Source organism: Patella vulgata, chromosome 6 (assembly GCF_932274485.2).
Source record: "Patella vulgata chromosome 6, xgPatVulg1.2, whole genome shotgun sequence".
Lineage (NCBI taxonomy): Eukaryota > Metazoa > Mollusca > Gastropoda > Patellidae > Patella > Patella vulgata.
In genome coordinates this window covers 33,082,020-33,102,511 of record NC_065884.2, presented here as the reverse complement: position 1 = coordinate 33,102,511, position 20,492 = coordinate 33,082,020, and the positions used below count along the sequence as shown (strand labels likewise).

Below are 20,492 nucleotides of genomic sequence, written 5' to 3'. Positions count from 1 at the left end.
TATGCGGAGAAGTTTCAAAATTGTTTTATAAAGTAGCCACTACATGGTTTCCCAATAGAAAATTTCGTTTCAGATCGATATCTGTTTTCGATCATGGAGAAATAGGCTCCCGCGGGGGAAAAAAAAAAAAAAAAAATAATAATTTTAGTAAAAACAATAGTCTTTCAGACTGAAAGCCTAACTAGACCAGTAAGCATCACTGAACCGACTTTCAGGAATCAGACACGAAGTGTGTCATACAATAGCCCATTCATCGAGCTAAAAAAAGATACTTTAGATGTTTTGATCCGGTCACGCCCGACGGTGAAATCACGTTTATGGATCATTGTCGGGATAGAATTAACACGGTGTATGGGAACTTAACAAGCGCTGAAATAAGCGGCCGGACACGGACAATGTCCGGGCGAATTGACCCCTTTTGACAGGCCAAATTTTATATCTCGGCCGCGTGCAGATAAAATCTTCAATAATTTTTAGAATCGGCTCTTTTACGCTGGTTATAACAACGACTCGAGTAAAATTAAAAATATTACTATTTATATATGTATCTCTCTCGGCCACGTGAAGATAAAATAATGAATAATATTGAGAATCGGCTCTTTTACACTGGTTATTCGAGTCTCGTAGCTAGCTTTGTGTTACTTTCGTATATGATTATCTCTAAATCACACCTAACATGACATGTAATTTTATTTGTAATAAAAGTAATAATATTTTAAATTAGTTTACAAGAAAATGTTCAAGTTGACTATGGATGTAATTAGGGACAGACTTTTTGTACGAAAATATCTCACTTTGTTGGACACTTCCGATGTGAATGTAAATAGAAAGAGTCGTGAAAATATGTCGAATAAAATAACTTCTTACTTTTCCCAACCCTCGGACACGGATATCCCGGCTAGTGGGACCGTTCTAGAAAATTCAAAGACTGGTACTGTGTCTAATGTCTCTCATAAAGACACTTCTAAACGGGGGCCGTCACCAGTTCGAAAATTACAAACAAGAACCGTAGAAAAGTGGATCAAAAATGACTTGGCAGATTCTGAACCATTTACTACAACTCAAGATGTCTATTCTTTATTTAAATTTGAATCTTAATCAGAGTTTCAACAGCTTTTTGGTTTAATATACATAAAGTATTTGTCAGGCTGAAAATCTGAAATGTCCGGCCGAAAATCAGTTATTTCAAGGCTTGGAACTTAACTTCCTGTACCAGAAGTTTCAGAAAGATCCATTGGACAGTTTTTAAAAAAGGAAAATAACAAGATATTTAACGATATTTAGCAAATAATTGGTAGTCTGATGCCAATGTGTTATATCTCCCTTATACCACTAGAAGAAGACATAACAATTTTTCGACTTTTTTCAAAGATTGTGGCCCTTTTTGGACCATTTATACTATATTGAGGCTTTTAAATTTGGATTCACACCATAGACCACCGTTAGGACTCTAAGGCTACACAAAATAAATGTCTTGTTTCTCGGGCAACTGACAGCTGAAACTGTAGGGGGGTTGGGCGGTTTATTTTTTTTTTTATCTCATTTCTGGCTAGAGGATGGTGCAAAATAAAATTTGCCTTTTGTTGAAAATTGTTGGGGCGGGAGGGCGGCCTTGTATTTTTTTTTTTTTTTTTAATGAGAAAGTCATTACTTGTCTACGGTTTTGCTTTCAGTTATATATTATACATACTTAGAACATAAATCCAAAAATCAAGTCTACTCAAACACTGAACACTGACTGAAAGGAAAATAATTTTCCATATTTAATTCACGTAATATGTAGCTTACTAATGGTGATGGTGACAACCATAATTGAAATTGGTTTAAAATAAAATTCCGTACGACTATTAATAGCCGTCCATAATAACGACAATATTTTAAAGAGTAAGCCTCTGTCAGCATGTGTATCAAAAATAATCATCACGGTAAACGACACTTCGATCTAAATCTAGTATCGCTGGTTTATAATGATTGACCTAATTCCAACCAATGCATGTCACGTGTCATCGGGATTCGTGAAATGACTGTTTCTCAGGATATTTGGTGTGTTTCTCAGCATATTCGGTGTTCTATCTGGGGTTTATATCTAATGACTATTTAAATTTAACTAACAACTCGTCAGTAAAACCATCAAATGTGTAATCCAATTATTATTTTCCGGATTATCAAAACTACCGTTAAACGTGCTAATGACCCAGATTCTGACTAAGGTATGGTGACTATCATCGTATCGTATTCGTAGCCACAAGTTATAATAATTAACCTGTTCTACGATTCATTGTTTTATAAGTAGGATTTTTTCAAACATGGACCGACTGAAGCCGGCAATAATGAGCCGATTAAGATCGAATGATTGAAATACATTGCATTGTTGTCAATGACTTTCGGTGTTTAACACGAATCTAATTCTAGTTCACAAGGGGAGGTAATTAAAATCATGTGATACAAAAATGGAGGTTCTTTCGATATCAATAAAAAAGACCCGTAAATGAGCGTTTACATCTGAATCAGTTTAATACATTTGAATGGATATTCACGAATGGGGCATGTAGATACATGCGGCATATTTTTTTTTTATGACTTGCTTATCGATGTTCGGGCGGGCGTTACATATTTTTTATTTTTCATCAAGACTAATAAATAGGCCGCACGCGCAACCAATTTTGCGTGCGGGCGGTGCCCGAGAAACAACTTATTTTATTTGTGTTGCCTAAGTAACAGAAGTTTAAGAAAGGAAATAAGAGAAGTTTGCGGGATGAAAGTAGGGTTGGGCGATATACCGGTTTTTCGGTATACCGTGATAAAATCATCGGCGATTTTATCATATCGGACTTACTTAAAAATATCGAAAAACTGGTTTATCGTGACTTAAAAAAATTATCGCGATTATCATAATTATCATGTCCCAATATTGATGATAATACATCGTCGCTTGGACTAGTAAGCGAGGAAAATGTGTTTGGCAAGGTCAAGGTTGGAGAGTATTTACCCCAGTCGCAACTGTCACTGTTCTGATTTTCAGACAAGTAGATTTTAGAACCCTGCTAGTTCTGGTTACATATTATCGTTATATTAAAACTTAATATTCTGCTTCGACTAACTAGTATGTCATTCTATTGATAGAATTAAATTCGTCTACAAGTATAAAATATAGCATATTACGTACCGGCGGGTCAAGGGTAAATATCCATCATGGCGTCTAGCAACAGTAAAAAAGTGACAACAAGCGACGATTTGCTGCCTAAAAAAAATTCCTCCGGTCCCGTTTGGACTTTCTTTGGGTTTAAGCCAAACGACGTAGACCAGGCCACAATATTCTGCAAAGTTTGCACAAATCCAGTAATGGCTAAAGGTGGCAACACAACCAACCTATATCATCATTTGCGAACACGACACCCAAGTCAGTACAAAAGCTTTTATTTATACGGGATTGCCAGGGTTGATATTAATAAAATAATAAATACAACATACCTTTTTCTTTATTAGTATTTGATACAGTATGCACACAAGACAGGGGTCAAGACCGTCACAAGAATTCAAAATTAGACTTCTATAGACACACGTAAAAATTATCACGATAATATCGTTTATCGTGATATTAGATAAATTATTATCACAATATTTATTTTTCATTATCGCCCAAGCCTAGATGAAAGCATCTGAATAGCCCCCAAAAATGAAAATACTAGATTTTCAGCATCCCATTATATATTGACTAACCTGCGAATTTTTAGCAAATTTTTACCATTTAGATGTCATACGATCGTCCATTGTTCAGGCTATCCAATGACACTTTAGTTGTTTTGATTCAATGAAATCTTACGTAGTAATCACTTTTTTCACAAGATCAACATATCGGATATTTTTTCGACTACTTCCGGTTTTTGGATCATTGTCGGGATAGTTTTAACAAGTTGTTTGGTTACCTAACCTTCTGTACAAGAAGTTTCAGAAAAATTCATTCAGCTGTTTTCCCAACAAAGAAAAATAGAAGAGCATTTTCAGTAATTTAAGGATTTTTCAACTTTTTTCCAAGATTGAGGCTCTTTTTGGACCACTTATATTATTTCAATGCTTTCATTTTTGGACTCACGCCATAGTCCACCGATAGTTTTCGTTTTTGAGAAAATGGCGTCTCAAAATGCTCCAAAACGGAAAATACTAGATTTACGGCATACCATAATTTATTTTCTAGCCATCTAAATCGTATCATTCAGATGTCATATGATAGTACATTAATGGGGCTATCCAGCGATACTTGGAGAAAATGGCGTCTCAAAATGCTCCAAAACGGAAAATACTAGATTTTCGGCATACCCTAATTTATTTTCTAGCCATCTAAATCGTATCATTCAGATGTCATATGATAGTCCATTAATGGGGCTATCCAGCGACACTTTAGTTAATTTGGTCCGCTAAGATCTGATGGAAAAATCAAGTTTTTTAATACGTCCGGTATGGAGATTATTGTCGGCAGGGATCGAATTTGACGGACACAAACACGCAAAATGCGTGTTGATTTTGTGGACTGCATATTGCAAAATATGTCACACGATAACAAATGCTTTTAACATTTTTTCTCTTACTGAATGACATGATTTCTTCTACGCAAAATCAAGACCATAATTATTACAAAAAACGGAAATTCTTTTGATTATTTTCCTTCCTTGCAAATTGTAAATAAAGCGATGTCTATATCTGGCGTTTTGTGACATCTGCGCATGCGTCAAGTATTCAGATTTCTTCATCAGACAATCGGAATTCTTCAGTTTTTTCCCGAACTAATCGTTTTTATTGTGATAAAAATCTTATATTTTACCAGCTAGGAGTTTACCCTATTCAATAAAAACAATACACACATATCATAATTGACCTCTTTTAGTGTTCGACTATCTGTCCTTTCATTATTGTCGTTATATTCCATTAAACAAATTCCGACATCCGTCAAAAATATACGTTATTGGCAAATAGCTTTCAAGTTTCACGCGACACAGTTTATTAATAGTAAAAAAAAACACATACCGTGATATATCATAGTTTTGATTTTTCTGGATGATATTTAACATAAATATTGAAAAAATGTTTTCCTTTTGATGTTATTTACGATATTTTATTGCTTAAAATGATGAATAAATACTGTTATAAACTCCAGAGTATTCATTCCACAAAGTTTGCAAATGCCGATACTGAGCTTTGTTTACGTCATGTGACTTCTCGCTCACTTTTCCACCCGTAGCATTATCAGTTTCTGTAGATTTTTTTTAGAATTTTAGCACTGCTACAGGTAGCTGTGACCATTTCTGAATGTAGACTTTTGGTTAGGTCTAATGTCTGAAGCCAATTCTTGGCAGTGGCTTCCGAAGTCCCACTCATTTTAATTCTTATTTCTTTGTTAGAAAACAATTTCGTCTGTTTTTTATCGTGTGTTACTATTTTTGTTCAATCGGACGCACACAGTATTTTTCGAATAATCTCTATTAACTAGAAGCACGCGATATAAACAATAATATTTTACGGGAATTATTACATTGATTTCCCATTTTACAATACGTTTTAAGTCGTTTACAAGTATTTATTTTGTATAGTTTATTTATAATACGTGGGGGATACACTGAATTTTTTTTTTTTTTTCAAAATTGAATACTGACATAATTACTCGAAATTGACATGTCTCGCAACATGAGTGGTACTACTTGATTCCCTATTTCCGGTTTAATAGTCCCAATTCATAGAGTTATGTCCCTGTATAGTATAATGAATTCAGTCAGAAAATGTCACACGGAGAATTCAGTTTTGTTTATAAAATTTATTTGACATTTTATACTCGTTGAAAGTGATGAGAAATGTGGATAAATCTTCGTGTCAATATCCAAATATGTATCGCAAATTACGATATATTAGTTGAGGTGTGATTTACCAATAATGTATGCACCGTGTGACTTGTTTGTCAGTATGTGAATTACTATTTGGATGGATAAAACTACACCCCAGTAAGACCAGAATCGATTTGTGCGCATTTTGTCATTTTTCCGTAATATGAATGAATTTGTAATAGTTGATTGACGCAAGTATTAAAAATATGGAATATATTAAACATACATTATGCAACAGCTAAATCTGATTATTGCAAGTCTTAATTTAGGCTTCAGATGTTATAGAAATTATAAATTAGATCTTTATTTAAACAACAAGCCCAAAATCAACTCTGTAGACCCACGGATGGCTCGGCTACAGCTCGGATTTAAATAGGATTTCACTTATTGATTAAATCAAATATGGCGCACCCTGATAAGAATACGTCAGTTAGATCGAGGCTAAATGATAGACTGTACTTAGCGAGGCCGCTGTAGAGCGTTTCCGCATGCCATTGAAAACTTTACTTGATAATCGAGATACGTAGGTGGAGTTAACGCCTGTCAATCAAACGATCGACCAAGGTTAAGGCACATTTCACTACCATTTCTAGTCAAATATTACAACGATGATAACTATGTTCAGAATAAAGTAATTTGACTGAAATTTTCAATATATATTCTTCTTTCATCATCTACTTTTGAACTGTTATAGCAAGAATGGCCAACTCTCTATAAAAATCTCCCATAATGTATCTTTAATGAAGTAATAACGTATTGGTATCTTTAGGCATATTCTGTTTAGAAGAAGAATGAATAGTACCAGGGGTTTCCCGAAAAATGTGTTTATTCCTGTTCCGATTTCGAACTAGCCGTCAAATATAGTAACTGATCTATAATAATTAAAGTGCTACATGTATTTCACCTAATCAAAACATCGAGTTACACCGTGTTTTCAACACACAAGACAGTGCTATCGTTTCTCTCGATATTCACTCGGTAAGTCATGGAATTCCACGATAGAAAACACGGTAATATCGTATTTGGTCAAACTTTCACGATCTCCGTACCGACCAATCCACATTTCTTAAAATTGTATTTCAAAAACCTGACATTGGAATGATCTGATTTGTATGCATCGTAAATAAACAGGTATACACTGGCTATATTCAGGTTATTGACCCACTCCCCAATCTGCTGAGTAACCAACAATATATTATGATGTGCAAAATAAGGTATTCATACCTGTTAATAGACCAATTGATTAAATTATTTTCTGTGATAGGGCCTGTGATAAACTTGCGTCTCTCTCGTATCCGTTCATTTTCATTCACCTTCTTACACCCGAGCTCGCGCAATTAAACACTTCGAACGCCGACGTGTTCTAAGTGTACAACCTTGCACAAGCTCGGGTGTTCATCTAACTTGAACCCCTCTGTCTCAGTCATTAACCATTACATACAGTGTAAACATTTCTATCTGGGCATATAAAAACGATCTCTCTATTGTGTCCACATGGTTTTATTAAAAAGGGGCATAACTCTGGTACAAAAGCTTGTGACCACAGACTATTATAGGGGTGATGATTTTCCGTGATCGCGGAAATCGCGGAATTGTCCACTCAAAACGGAATTTGAAATCTCACACGGAAAAAGACGGAAAAGCCGATATTTGCTGATACTAAACACAAACTCAAAATAATTTTGCAGTTATCCAAGTATTTCATCTTTTTATTCATAAAAATCGGAAATATTGAATGATATCGCGTGGTTTTGTTACTGTCTATTTTAGTATTTCGCTACTTTCATTTCATCATTTAGGAATCATAATTTTAATCGAAACGAAAACTCGTCTTTCATGTATCCCATTATAAAATTACTCTGTAGTTTAACTTGAATTAAACATTGTAATGTATATATATGTCTTAAAAAAAACTTCTGTCACTTCATAAAAGTAAAAATCGTTTCATTTACTTCTTATTTTACTGCCGGGCTCGTGACTCGTGTTTATCCGCATTAACCACGTGACATCAGAAATATACCGTAGCCTTCTGAATCCAGCCCTTATTCTCGAAGAAACGGTAGTAACTACGAAGATGTTTGGATAAATCGCGACTACACCTAGCAGCTGAGAAAAATGGCTTCGTCTGCTAAAAAGATGAAACGAGCTCACAAGATGTAATTTTCTGTTATTTAATTCGGGAAACAGGTATAAAGAATAACTAGTCATTGAACATTACAAGTCATTCACAATTCAACATTTGTTATCATTGGTTTAAAATGATCCGTTTTGTAATAAAAGGCATTTTAAGATGTTTTATTCATTTATTCATAAAATAACATTTTATCTCGAAAAAACGAAATATGGTCAGCTCTGCAACGGAAAATAACGGAATTAAAAATACTTAAAACGGAATTTGCTATTTTCTGAAACGAAAATCATCACCCCTACTATTAATAGAGTTCATCCTCTCGTGACAATGCTTCAAACCAAATCAGAACAGAATCCTTTCACTAGCCAAAATATTGTGACTACACTGAAATATAGGCATATAAAAATTGTACTCTTTTAATGAAAGCTTACTATTTACCCTTTTGATTGTCCATTTGCTCTATTTTCATAAAATTTAATATCCAACAAATCTGATACACCTATAGAAACAATTGCATCACTTAAATCTTGATCTGTTGTCCACTGAAAGAAACAATTTTTTACAAGAATTTTTGCTTGAATATTATAGAAAAAAGGTTGCCAGAACATACGCCCACAGCAGCTCAGTCATCCAAGCAGTCAACAAGAGTTGTCGCATATTTTTTCTATTGTCGGTAATGAAACATTTATAATCAACTAAAATCTGATTAAGAGTAACAACTCATTAAGTAATTATCCGAAAATCATTAGAATTCGTTTGGCTTTAGTATACGAAACATATAATATCAGGATTTAGCTGTTCAAGTTAACAAAATTCATTGACCAGCGGCTGCCAGGCAGGACATACGCCCACAGCAGCTAAGTCATCCAAGCCGTCAACAAGAGTTGTCGCATATTTTTTCTATTGTCGGTAATGAAACATTTATAATCAACTAAAATCGGATTAAGAGTAACAACTCATTAAGTAATTATCCGAAAATCATTAGAATTCGTTTGGCTTTAGTATACGAAACATTTAATATCATGGATTTAGCTGTTCAAGTTAACAAAATTCATTGACCAGCGACTGCCAGGCAGGATACGCCCACATTTTCGAGAGATGGATAGAGAACAAGCTAACAAGAAAGTGATTTTTCCTACAATCAAGGGCCATAATTCAGAGCTCTTTGGGTTATAGAGAGAGAGAGAGAAATGGGGTTTAACGTCCACTCGACACAAACTAGGTCATTTCGGGACTAACACATGGTTTAAGTTTATTTACATAATTCGCTTGCGCGTAGGGGTCTTTAGCAGTGGGAGGAAACCGGAGGACCCGGAGAAAACCCACGAGGTTGGACAGGCGACCCTACTCCTTGCCACGTACAACCGGGGATTCGAAACCACACCAATCGACTCAATGACAGACTTTATGATACAGCACGCGCACGCTAACCATTCAGCCATCCAACCCCTCTCTTTTGGTTATAAACTTACATTTCAAGTTTCAACAAAATCGGATAAAAATTGTGACCTCTATAGGGTCCACAACCTTGATATACCATATTTTTACGCTATTTGAGAACGAAGGACGGCCATTTTGTCTCTCAGTTTTGGGCCGATTTTCACGAAATTCGAACTCAGTAGTCCTTAGGGTGTAACGGTGATATAAAAATTATGACATCTATAGGGTCTACAAGCTAAAATCGCGAAATTTGAACTCAGCAGTCCTTAGGGTGCAACGGTGATATAATAATGAAAATGTGCGCGTATAATTATGACCTCTATAGGTTCCACAAGCTAAAAAAGCAATTTTTCGTACAATCAAGGGCCATAATTCAGGAAGTTACTGTCCGATATGCGTGAATATCGAAAGGTACCGAGATCTTTGGGTTATAAACTTACATTTCAAGTTTCAACAAAATCGGATAAAAATTATGACCTCTATAGGGTCCACAACCTTGATATACCATATTCTTACGCTATGAGAACGAACGGCGGCCATTTTGACTGTCAATTTTGGGCTGATTTTCACGAAATTCAAACTCAGCCGTCCTTAGGGTTTAACGGTGATAATATGTTTTTTTAAATCAGATAAAAATTATGACCTCTATAGCCAAGGGTCCACAAGCTAAAAACGCGATTTTTCGTACAATCAGGGGCCATAATTCAGGAAGTTACGGTCCGATATGCGCGAATATCGAAAGGAACCAAGATTTTTGAGTTATAAACTTACATTTGAAGTTTCAACAAAATCAGATAACCAGCGGCTGCCAGGCATGATACGCCCACATTTTCGAGAGATGGATAGAGAACAAGCTAACAAGAAAGTGATTTTTCCTACAATCAAGGGCCATAATTCAGGAAATTACAATTCGATATGCGCATATATCGAAAGGAACTGAGATCTTTGTGTTATAAACTTACATTTCAAGTTTCAACAAAATCGGATAAAAATTGTGACCTCTATAGGGTCCACAACCTTGATATACCATATTTTTAAGCTATTTGAGAACGAACGGCGGCCATTTTGTCTGTCAATTTTGGGGCCATTTTCACAAAATTCAAACTCAACTGTCCTTAGGGTGGAACGGTAATATAATAATACGTTTTTTTAAATCGGATAAAAATTATGACCTCTATAGGGTCCACAACCTTGATATACCATATTTTTACGCTATTTGAGAATGAACGGCGGCCATTTTGTCTGTCAATTTTGGGCCGATTGTCATGAAATTCAAACTCAGTCGTCCTTAGGGTGTAACGGTGATATAATAATACGTTTTTTTAAATCGGATAAAAATTATGACCTCTATAGGGTCCACAAGCTAAAAACGCGATTTTTCGTACAATCAGGGGCCAAGATTCAGGAAATTACTGTCCGATATGCGCAAATATCGAAAGGAACCGATTTTTCGTACAATCAGGGGCCATAATTCAGGAGGTTACGGTCCGATATGCACAAATATAGAAAGAAACCGAGATCTTTGGGTTATAAACTTACATTTCAAGTTTCAACAAAATCGGATAAAAATTGTGACCCCTATAGGGTCCACAACCTTGATATACCATATTCTTACGCTATTTGGGAACGAACGGCGGCCATTTTGTCTGTCAATTTTGGGCTGATTTTCACGAAATTCAAACTCAGCCGTCCTTAGGGTTTAACGGTGATATGTTTTTTTTAAATCAGATAAAAATTATGACCTCTATAGCCAAGGGTCCACAAGCTAAAAACGCGATTTTTCGTACAATCAGGGGCCATAATTCAGGAAGTTATGGTCCGATATGCGCCGTTTGTCTGTCAATTTTGGGCCGATTTTCACGAAATTCGAACTCAGTAGTCCTTAGGGTGTAACGGTGATATAATAGAACGGTTTTTTAAATCGGATAAAAATTATGACTTCTATGAAGTTTCGATCCGATACATGCCAATATCGAAAGCAGCCGAGATCTTTTGGGGATAAACCCATATTTTAAGTTTCGTCGAAATCGGATAAGAATTGTGACCTGTAGAGAGTCCACAAACAATTGTGGACGGACGGACGGACAGGGGCGACGGCATAATACGTCCACATGAAAATGTGGGCGTATAAAAATTGTGACCTCTATAGGGTCCACAAGCTAAAAACGTGATTTTTCGTACAAACAGGGGCCATAATCCATGAAGTTTCGATCCGATACATGCCAATATCGATAATGTTAGGGAAATTTATGTTTCTATCAGAAATACTAATGTTATTTCTGTAATTTTTGATTAACAAAATGGCGGCAAAAAATTCCTGATGCATCGATATGAAAATCGATGTTTGCGTCCGATCCATCAATGCATAAAATTTTACTTGATATCAGCACTAACAAGTAATAAGCTTACAACATTATAATAATAATTTTAGAAAAATTGTAGATATTCAGGTAAACCTAGTACTTACCCATGTAAGGTTACCCACATATAACATATACTTTTTGCCTGTATAACTTGATGAAGAAGGCAATGTTGATGAACTTGATGTTTCTTTATGCTGTAAAATAAATGAAATGAAATGGGGTTTAACGTCCTACTGTTCTGCTCCTATGCTGGGTTAATGAAGACGGGCATACGCCATACAGGGTGCTATGAGGGAAATTTTGCCTGGGCAGCGGCACTTTCGCCTACTCTTATATTGAATTCCAACTGCCAAGGGATCTTTTACGTGCATTCCAATGTATACACAGGACCTCGGTTTTTCTATCATGCCTGCATCACTGACAAGGTAGAACCTCGCCGGAAAATCTGGATGAACTTTCCCGGCCAATGCAGGGATCGAACACCCGACCTCCAGGCTAGCAAGCCAGCGTCTTACCCACATGATCCACTTGCTGTAAAATAAAACAGATAGATGGAGGAAAGGAAAATCAACAAACGGTTGCTGGATACGCCTTCGTTTTGCAAGAGATGGACAGAGAAGGGAAAATCAATAGAGCTCATCCTCTCATTGTCCAAATGCTTTACACAAAATCTGAAACAGTGGCTGCCAGGCAGGATATGACCACATTTTACAAGAGATGGATAGACAATAAGCTAAAACAAACGCCTTTTTTTGTACAATCAGGGACAATGATCCAGAAATTTATGGTTTGAAATGTGCAAATATCAAAAGGGACAGATCTTTGGGATATAAAAATATGTTTTAAGATGTGACCTCTACAGGGTATACATACTTTTACACAATTTGGGTACAAAGAGCTGCCATTTTGTCGGACAGTTTCATTCCGATTTTCCCAAAATTTGAATTCAACCTTCATCATGGTGATATGGTGATATATTTAAATGGTTTTTAAAATCAGAAAAAAACCAGCGGCTGCCAGGCAGGATACGCCCACATTTTCGAGAGATGGATAGAAAACAAGCTAAAACGAAAGTGATTTTTCCTACAATCAAGGGCCATAATTCAGGAAATTACAATTCGATATGCGCAAATATCGAAAGGAACCAAGATCTTTGGGTTATAAACTTACATTTCAAGTTTCAACGCAATTTGAGAACGAGCTGGGCCATTTTGTCTGTCAGTTTTAGGCCGATATTTCACGAAATTCGAACTCAGTCGTCCTTAGGGTGTAACGGTGATATATTAACACAGTTTTATAAATCAGATAAAAATTATGACCTCTATATAGGGTCCACAAGCCAAAAGATAGGTTGCCAGGCAACGAAACATACGCCCACAGCAACTAAATCGTCCGGGCAGTCAACAAGGGTTGTCACATATTTTTACTTTTTTCGGTAATGAAACATTTATAATACACTAAAATCTGATTAAGAGCAACAACTCACGAAGTAATTATCAGAAAACTATTAGAATTTGTTTGGTTTTTATAAAGTTCTGCCCCATGCTAACGTTTTGTATGCAAAGCTTTTAATATCATAGATTTAACTGTTCAAGTCATAAAAATTCATTGAAAATCAATATACTTGTTCGTCTCAAGATCTTAAACTCTGTGTATCAATCTGAAGTCAATCGGATGATAACTTAAGGGCCATAACTTTGGCAGTAATTATCGGAAATCGTTGAAAATCAATAGGAATCTTCGTCTCATGACCTCAAACACTGTGTATAAATTTAAACTCAATCGGATATTAACTTGAGCCTCAGGAGCATCCACAAGATTTTTTGAGTGATCAAGGGCCATAACTCTGGCAGTAAATATCGGAAATCGCTGAAAATCAATAGGCTTCTTCGTCTCATGACCTTAAACACTGTGTATAAATTGAAAGTCAATCGGATATTAACTTTGGCCTCTAGAGCATCCACAAGATTTTTCAAAGTGATCAAGGGCCATAACTTTGGCAGCAAATATTGGAAATCGCTGAAAATCAATAGGCTTCTTCGTCTCATGACCTTAAACACTGTGTATAAATTTAAAGTCAATCGAATATTAACTTTCTCTTCTAGAGCATCCACAAGATTTTTCAGAGTGATCAAGGGCCATAACTCCGGCAGTAATTATCAGAAATCGCTGAAAACCAATAGGCTTCATCATCTTATGACCTTAAACACTGTGTATAAATTTAATGTCAATCGGATGTTAACTTTAGCCTCTAGAGCATCCACAAGATTTTTTGAAGTGATCAAGGGCCATAACTCTGGCAGTAATTATCGGACTAATATCAACAACATATAGGTTTCTTCGTCTCATGACCTTAAACATTGTGTATAAATTTATTGTCAATCGGATATTAACTTTGGCCATTAGAGCATCCACAAGATTTTTTGAAGTTATCAAGAGCCATAACTCTGGCAGTAATTATCGGAAATCGCTGAAAATCAATAGGCTTCTTCGTCTCATGACCTTAAACACTTTGTATAAATTTTAAAGTCAATCGAATTTTAACTTTGGCCTTTAGAGCGTCCACAAGATTTTTTGAAGTGAACAAGGGCCATAACTCTGGCAGTAATTATCGGAAATTGTTGAAAATCAATAGGCTTCTTCGTCTCATGACCTCAAACACTGTGTATAAATTTAAGGTCAATTGGATATTAACTTTGGCCTCTAGAGCGCCCACAAGATTTTTCAAAGTGATCAAGGGCCATAACTCTGGCAGTAATTATCGGAAATCGGTGAAAATCAATAGGCTTCTTCGTCTCAAGACCTTAAACACTGTGTATAAATTTAAAGTCAATCAGATATTAACTTTAGCCTCTAGAGCGTCCACAAGCAATTGTGGACGCCGGACCGCCGGACGGACGGGGGCGACGACAATATACGACCACATTTCAATGTGGGCGTATAAAAAGGCATTTTTGCGTACTATCAGGGACCATAATTCAGGAAGTTACTGTCCGATATGCGCGAATATCGAAAGGAACCGAGATCTTTGGGTTATAAACTTACATTTCAAGTTTCAACAAAATCGGATAAAAATTGTGACCTCTATAGGGTCCACAACCTTGATATACCATATTTTTACGCTATTTGAGAACAAAGGGCGGCCATTTTGTCTGTCAGTTTTGGGCCGATTTTCACGAAATTTAAATTCAGTCGTCCTTTGGGTGTAACGGGGATATGATAATACGTTTTTTTAAATCGGAGAAAAATTATGACCTCTATAGGGTTCACAAGCTAAAAACGCGAGTTTTCGTACAATCAGGGGCCATAATTCAGGAAGTTATGTTCCAATATGCACGAATATCGAAAGGAACCAAGATCTTTGGGTTATAAGCATACATTTCAAGTAAAAATTGTGACCTCTACAGTGTTCACAAGCCAAAAACGTGATTTTTTGTACAATCAGGGGCCATAATCCATGAAGTTACGGTCCGATACATGCCAATATCGAAAGGAACCGAGATCTTAGGGTGATAAACCTATATTTCAAGTTTCATTGAAAGGGGATAAAAATTGTGACCTGTAGACTGTTCACAAACAATTGTGGACGGACGGACGGACAGGGGCGACGACAATCTACGTCCACATGAAAATGTGGGCGTATAAAAATTGTGACCTCCAGAGAATCTGTAATCTAAAAATGTGATTTTTCGAACAATCAGGGGCCATAATCCAGGAAGTTACATTCAGATATGCACGATTATTCACACATTTTCTTTTAATCGGATAAAAATTGTGACCTCTAGAGGAACCACAAGCTAAAAATGTGATTTTTTGTACAATCAAGGGCGATAATTCACGAGGTTACGATCTACGATCCGATATGCGCAAATATCGAAAGGAACTAAGATCTGCGGGTTATAAACATGTATTCCAAGTTTCATCAAAATCGGATCAAAATTGTGACCTCTAGAGGATCCACAACCTTGATATACCAGATGTTTACACTATTTGCGTACAAGGAGCAGCCATTTTGTTTGGCAGTTTTGGTCCGATTTTCACGAAATTTAAACTGAACCAAAAATACGGTGTTACGGTGATATATTCGAACGTTTTTTTAAATCGGATAATAATTGTGACCTCCAGAGGGACCACAAGCTAAAACGTGATTTTTCGTAAAGGGGCCATACATGTAATTAGGGGACGAATAGACCTAGGAGACGAATAGACTAAGGGAACAAATTCTCCAGGGACGAACAGGCCTAGGGAACAAATTGTCCAGGGACGAATTGTCTTTGGGGACAAATTATCTGGGGACGAATAGTCGTACGATACGAATAGTCCTAGGGGACTAATTATCCAGGGACAAATTGAGTAATGAGTAATTGCTCCACCAATCCTCAGATATTCAGCGTGGCATGCTCCTAATCCTAATCAACCGTTCAATCCCGATTTGGGGCAATCTGACCCACTCCTCTTACAGTGCCACGGCCAGTTCTTGCAGTGTTGTCGGTTGACGTTGACGAACACGTCTCCCAATCAAATTAAACGTAACACACTAAAGCAAAGATACGCTAAACAGTAAATCTTATGCAAGAACCGATAGGAAAGCAAACATGGATAAATAAACCAGCACGCGGCAGTTTTCATCAACCCTTTCTTGAAGTGTCAAAACGTGTATGCCGCTATTGTGTGTCGCATGTGCAGCTCAGTGGTTATGTTGGGTCAATAAGTTCTTCATCGGTTACCATACTCTCAAAGCATGTCAAGTGTCCATAACTATTTATCATATCACATTCACAACCTGCATAGGTATTTGCATTTCAATATCCCCTACTTTTTTGGAAGAGTATAATAATAAATAGACAGGATAGTAAAATTGTTTGTATTATCACTAGAGCGCCATGCTGTGTGCCGTTAGGGTTGAAGTTGACAACATATGGGATAGTGGAGTAAGGGGGAGTTACGGTCAAACGAACTTGGCACCTAAACACTATTCCGCAAATAAAACTGATACCAAACCCAGAGAGTGGGATAGTGGAGTAAGGGGAGGCCACGATAAGACGGGCCTGGCACCTAAACACTAACCCCAAACGATGACATCTACATGTACCAATCCAGAAGCAGACGAGATCATCTACCAAACGATATGTTTTATATTAAATAAAGGGAAGAACTTCCCACTAAACCAAATCCATGGCCTAAGGCCAAAAGGAAAGATTGCAAAATCATATTCTAAAAAACAGGAATCAGCTTCGGCTCTCCTATGTCTTGTCTGCGATATCACTTATGTGGAAGCAGACGTTAAACACCAAGAACGAACGAACTAAATTGTCATTTGTGCTTGATAACGATAAGAGGATACTTGTCGAAACGTCGTGCTTTTAGAATAAACTAGTGATTGTATCCCATAAAAACTGTGTTCTGTTAATGTGTTCCCCGATCGCTAAATACCACTTAAAGAATATAATCATATGTCAGTTGTGTGTGTGTTTCGGGAATTTATAAAACATGATTCATATTTTTAAAACATCGATAAACGCAGCGTGGCACGGCCCGGACTGAAGTGAAAAGACGGCAATAATTGTGACAGATTACGAATTGGTATAGGCTGTAAATTATTGTCGATTTTTAAAGGTTTTTATTAACTTTTAAACTAATCCACCAAATACTTGTAGTTTCTATTTCTAGATTTGAAATGTAATTTCCATACACCTTCAAATGGGCCATTTGAAAATGTTAAAGTGCCACACCCTCTTTTGGATAAGGCCTATTTTACTCAACATGATTTATTTCCCCCCACCCCCAAAGAATTCTTCTATAGCTTATTACTGTGTGCTTCTCTTATTTATGTTATGTTAATAAAGTAAGCTTCCATTAAAATATAAAATAATAATTTAAGAATATTAAAATTGAATTTCAAATAGGCCTATAACGTTTTCTAATTATAAACAGATTTGAGCCGTTGGTTGTTTTCCAAGATAAAATACTCTTGGCTCTAGCTCCTTTAGGAACTGTCTCTGATTGAACTATGTCCGCTGACAGTTCCTATCGCTTGCTATATAGCTGCAATATGAAAATAACATATGAATCTAAATTTATTTTATTCAGTAGACTTGCGGTACGTAGGTCTATTATAGAATGTAAAAAGAACATGTGCAGCTAGTTCAGACTTAAGAGTGTATCCGCGAGAAGACCATGCAAAAATCGCAAAAAGTGCTAAGATGGGGGGGTCGGAATTTTTTGATCAAACTTATGGTATGACACCCCCTAGGGGCAAGAGGTAACATGCTGAAGTGGTTACAGTCTGATGTCGCTCTAAAGGACTGTACAGGAATTATTCATTTTATGGGTAAAATTGCGGTTTTCACATGTGTATTTATCACCCTTTTTAAGCACAGACTGCATTCTATGGTGGAATAGCAACAATCTAATTTTGACCCTGTCTGATAAAGCGGGTGGTCAACTTCTACCCCAGCACTAATTTGAAAAAAAACAAGCCAACAGTGAGGCTGATGTCCCCCGCCGAAATAGGAAAATAATTAGAGGACACATATAAATTTATCACAAATTATCTTTTACAAAGTATTGAACAATCAAACAGTATATCTTTACTTATAGTCTAACAATCAAAGTAGGAGAGTTATTGTTTTCCAAAGTCTCGACCAATCAAATTGCGTATCGCTCTGCTTACCCTGAGCAGAAAATGCTCATTATCAAACTTAGTCAAGGTATTACTGTAATGAAACTATACACCAAGTTTCATCAATCTCACTTAATTAGAACTAAAGTTATCGTGTCCCAAAGCATCAACCAATCAAATTGCTTATCTCTGCTTACCCTAAGCGGAAAATGCTCATCTTCGAACTCCATCAAGGCATTGACCTAATCAACACATACACCAAGTTTGAACATTCTAGCTCAATTAGGAAGAGAGTTATCGTGCCCCAAAGTATCAACCAATCAAATTGCTTATCTCTGCTTACCCTAAGCGGAAAATGCTCATCTTCGAACTCCATCAAGGCATTGACCTAATAAACACATACACCAAGTTTGAACATTCTAGCTCAATTAAAAGTTATCGTGTCCCAAAGCATCAACCAATCAAATTGCTTATCTCTGCTTACCCTAAGCGGAAAATGCTCATCTTCGAACTCCATCAAGGCATTGACCTAATCAACACATACACCAAGTTTGAACATTCTAGCCCAATTAGGAAGAGAGTTATCGTGTCCCAAAGCATCAACCAATCAAATTGCTTATCTCTGCTTACCCTAAGCGGAAAATGCTCATCTTCGAACTCCATCAAGGCATTGACCTAATAAACACATACACCAAGTTTGAACATTCTAGCTCAATTAGGAAGAGAGTTATTGTGTCCCAAAAAGTGTGACGGACGGACGGACGGACGGACGGACGGACGGACGGACGGACGGACAGACAGACAGACAGACAGACAGACAGACAGACAGACAGACAGACAGACGAACCCATTTTAATAGTCCCCTGCTTTCTTCGAAAGGCGGGGGACAAAAATCAGTACATACTAATTTTGTGTGGACTTGTTTTAGGGTACCATATTCACATTGTCCTTATAGTGCAGAAAAAGATGCACTGTAACTTTTTCTTTCATGGTCGCAAGTAGAATTTCTTTGGTTTTGAAATGCTAAGCACATAGTATCCATAGGTGTAAAAAAAATGACCGGAATGCAACATACTTAAAATATACAGCTTATTGAAAAGTGCTAAAAATAAGCTTTTGTGATACATTTTTTTGCAAATTTAATTAGAGAAATAAATTTTTTGACTTTTATACGTTTTCATTATATCCATAGCCATTATTTGTACCATGTTGTACTCTATATAAGTGTGTATTTGTATTTATTGTATATTTGGGATTGTTGTATTGTCCCTTTAACATATTTGTTGTATTGTCTCTTTAAGATTTCATTTTCAAACAAGTTACCGAAAATGGCTACAAAATGTTTAATTTCAGAGCATGTTTTCACTATTCATTTTGGGACACATCCACTGATTTCTACAATACAGAAATGTGGAAGCTTAAATATTAACGGCAACGAAGCCTAATTGGGTCGAAGTGGGTGACATTGAACAGTGTAGTATGGTAGCTACAGCCCTCGGGCACAGTCAGCTGCACTTCAGGGCCGGATTTAGAATAAGAGAGGCCCTAGGCAAACCCCCTGAACAGGGCCCACGACATGGACCTTGGGGCCCTGGGACAAGCAACTCGGTGAGAGAGTGGGTCGGGGGAAGTCATAGGGTTGGTGGTTCGAATCTCACTTTTATATAAATTTTTCATTTTCGTTGGATTATTTTATTTAAAATAATGTCTATTTGAGAGTAATGGATATGTTTGTTAAGATTGAGCACGTCGAAACTCCAATGGAAGGTCGTGGACAACTGCAGAAGTCAATTCCCGTTGACGCCAGATGAGCCATGAACGATTACAGGCCTTTGAAAGTATTTTTTTCAAGATATTTTTGTAAAACAGATACTAATGTATTTTAGGGCTGGTAGTAAACACCATATGAATGAAAAGGAAAATATATTGTTAGGTTTTTTTATCTTCTACGGTTAATTATCTCCAAAATAGGGAAATTACAGATTAATTTCATGGGTTATTGTTTCCTTTACCTAGTTTTTGTCGAGTCGATTCCGATCATTTTTATTTTTTGTATCAAATGT

The 20,492-nt window shown here is 36.5% G+C and overlaps 1 protein-coding gene across 10 annotated transcripts in view; it reads right to left on the bottom strand.

The window, feature by feature from the left end:
• Nucleotides 1-20,492, bottom strand: part of LOC126825396 (cleavage and polyadenylation specificity factor subunit 6) — a 221,688-nt gene that overhangs the window by 142,461 nt on the left and 58,735 nt on the right. For all 10 annotated transcript variants that reach the window (XM_056101834.1, XM_050555047.2, XM_050555045.2 and 7 more), the window contains exons 3-4: nt 11,912-12,001; nt 8,443-8,546 (exon numbers count right to left, since the gene is read on the bottom strand). In XM_056101834.1, coding sequence (XP_055957809.1) covers nt 8,443-8,546; nt 11,912-12,001 — 194 coding nt within the window. The remainder of the gene's footprint in view (nt 1-8,442; nt 8,547-11,911; nt 12,002-20,492) is intronic.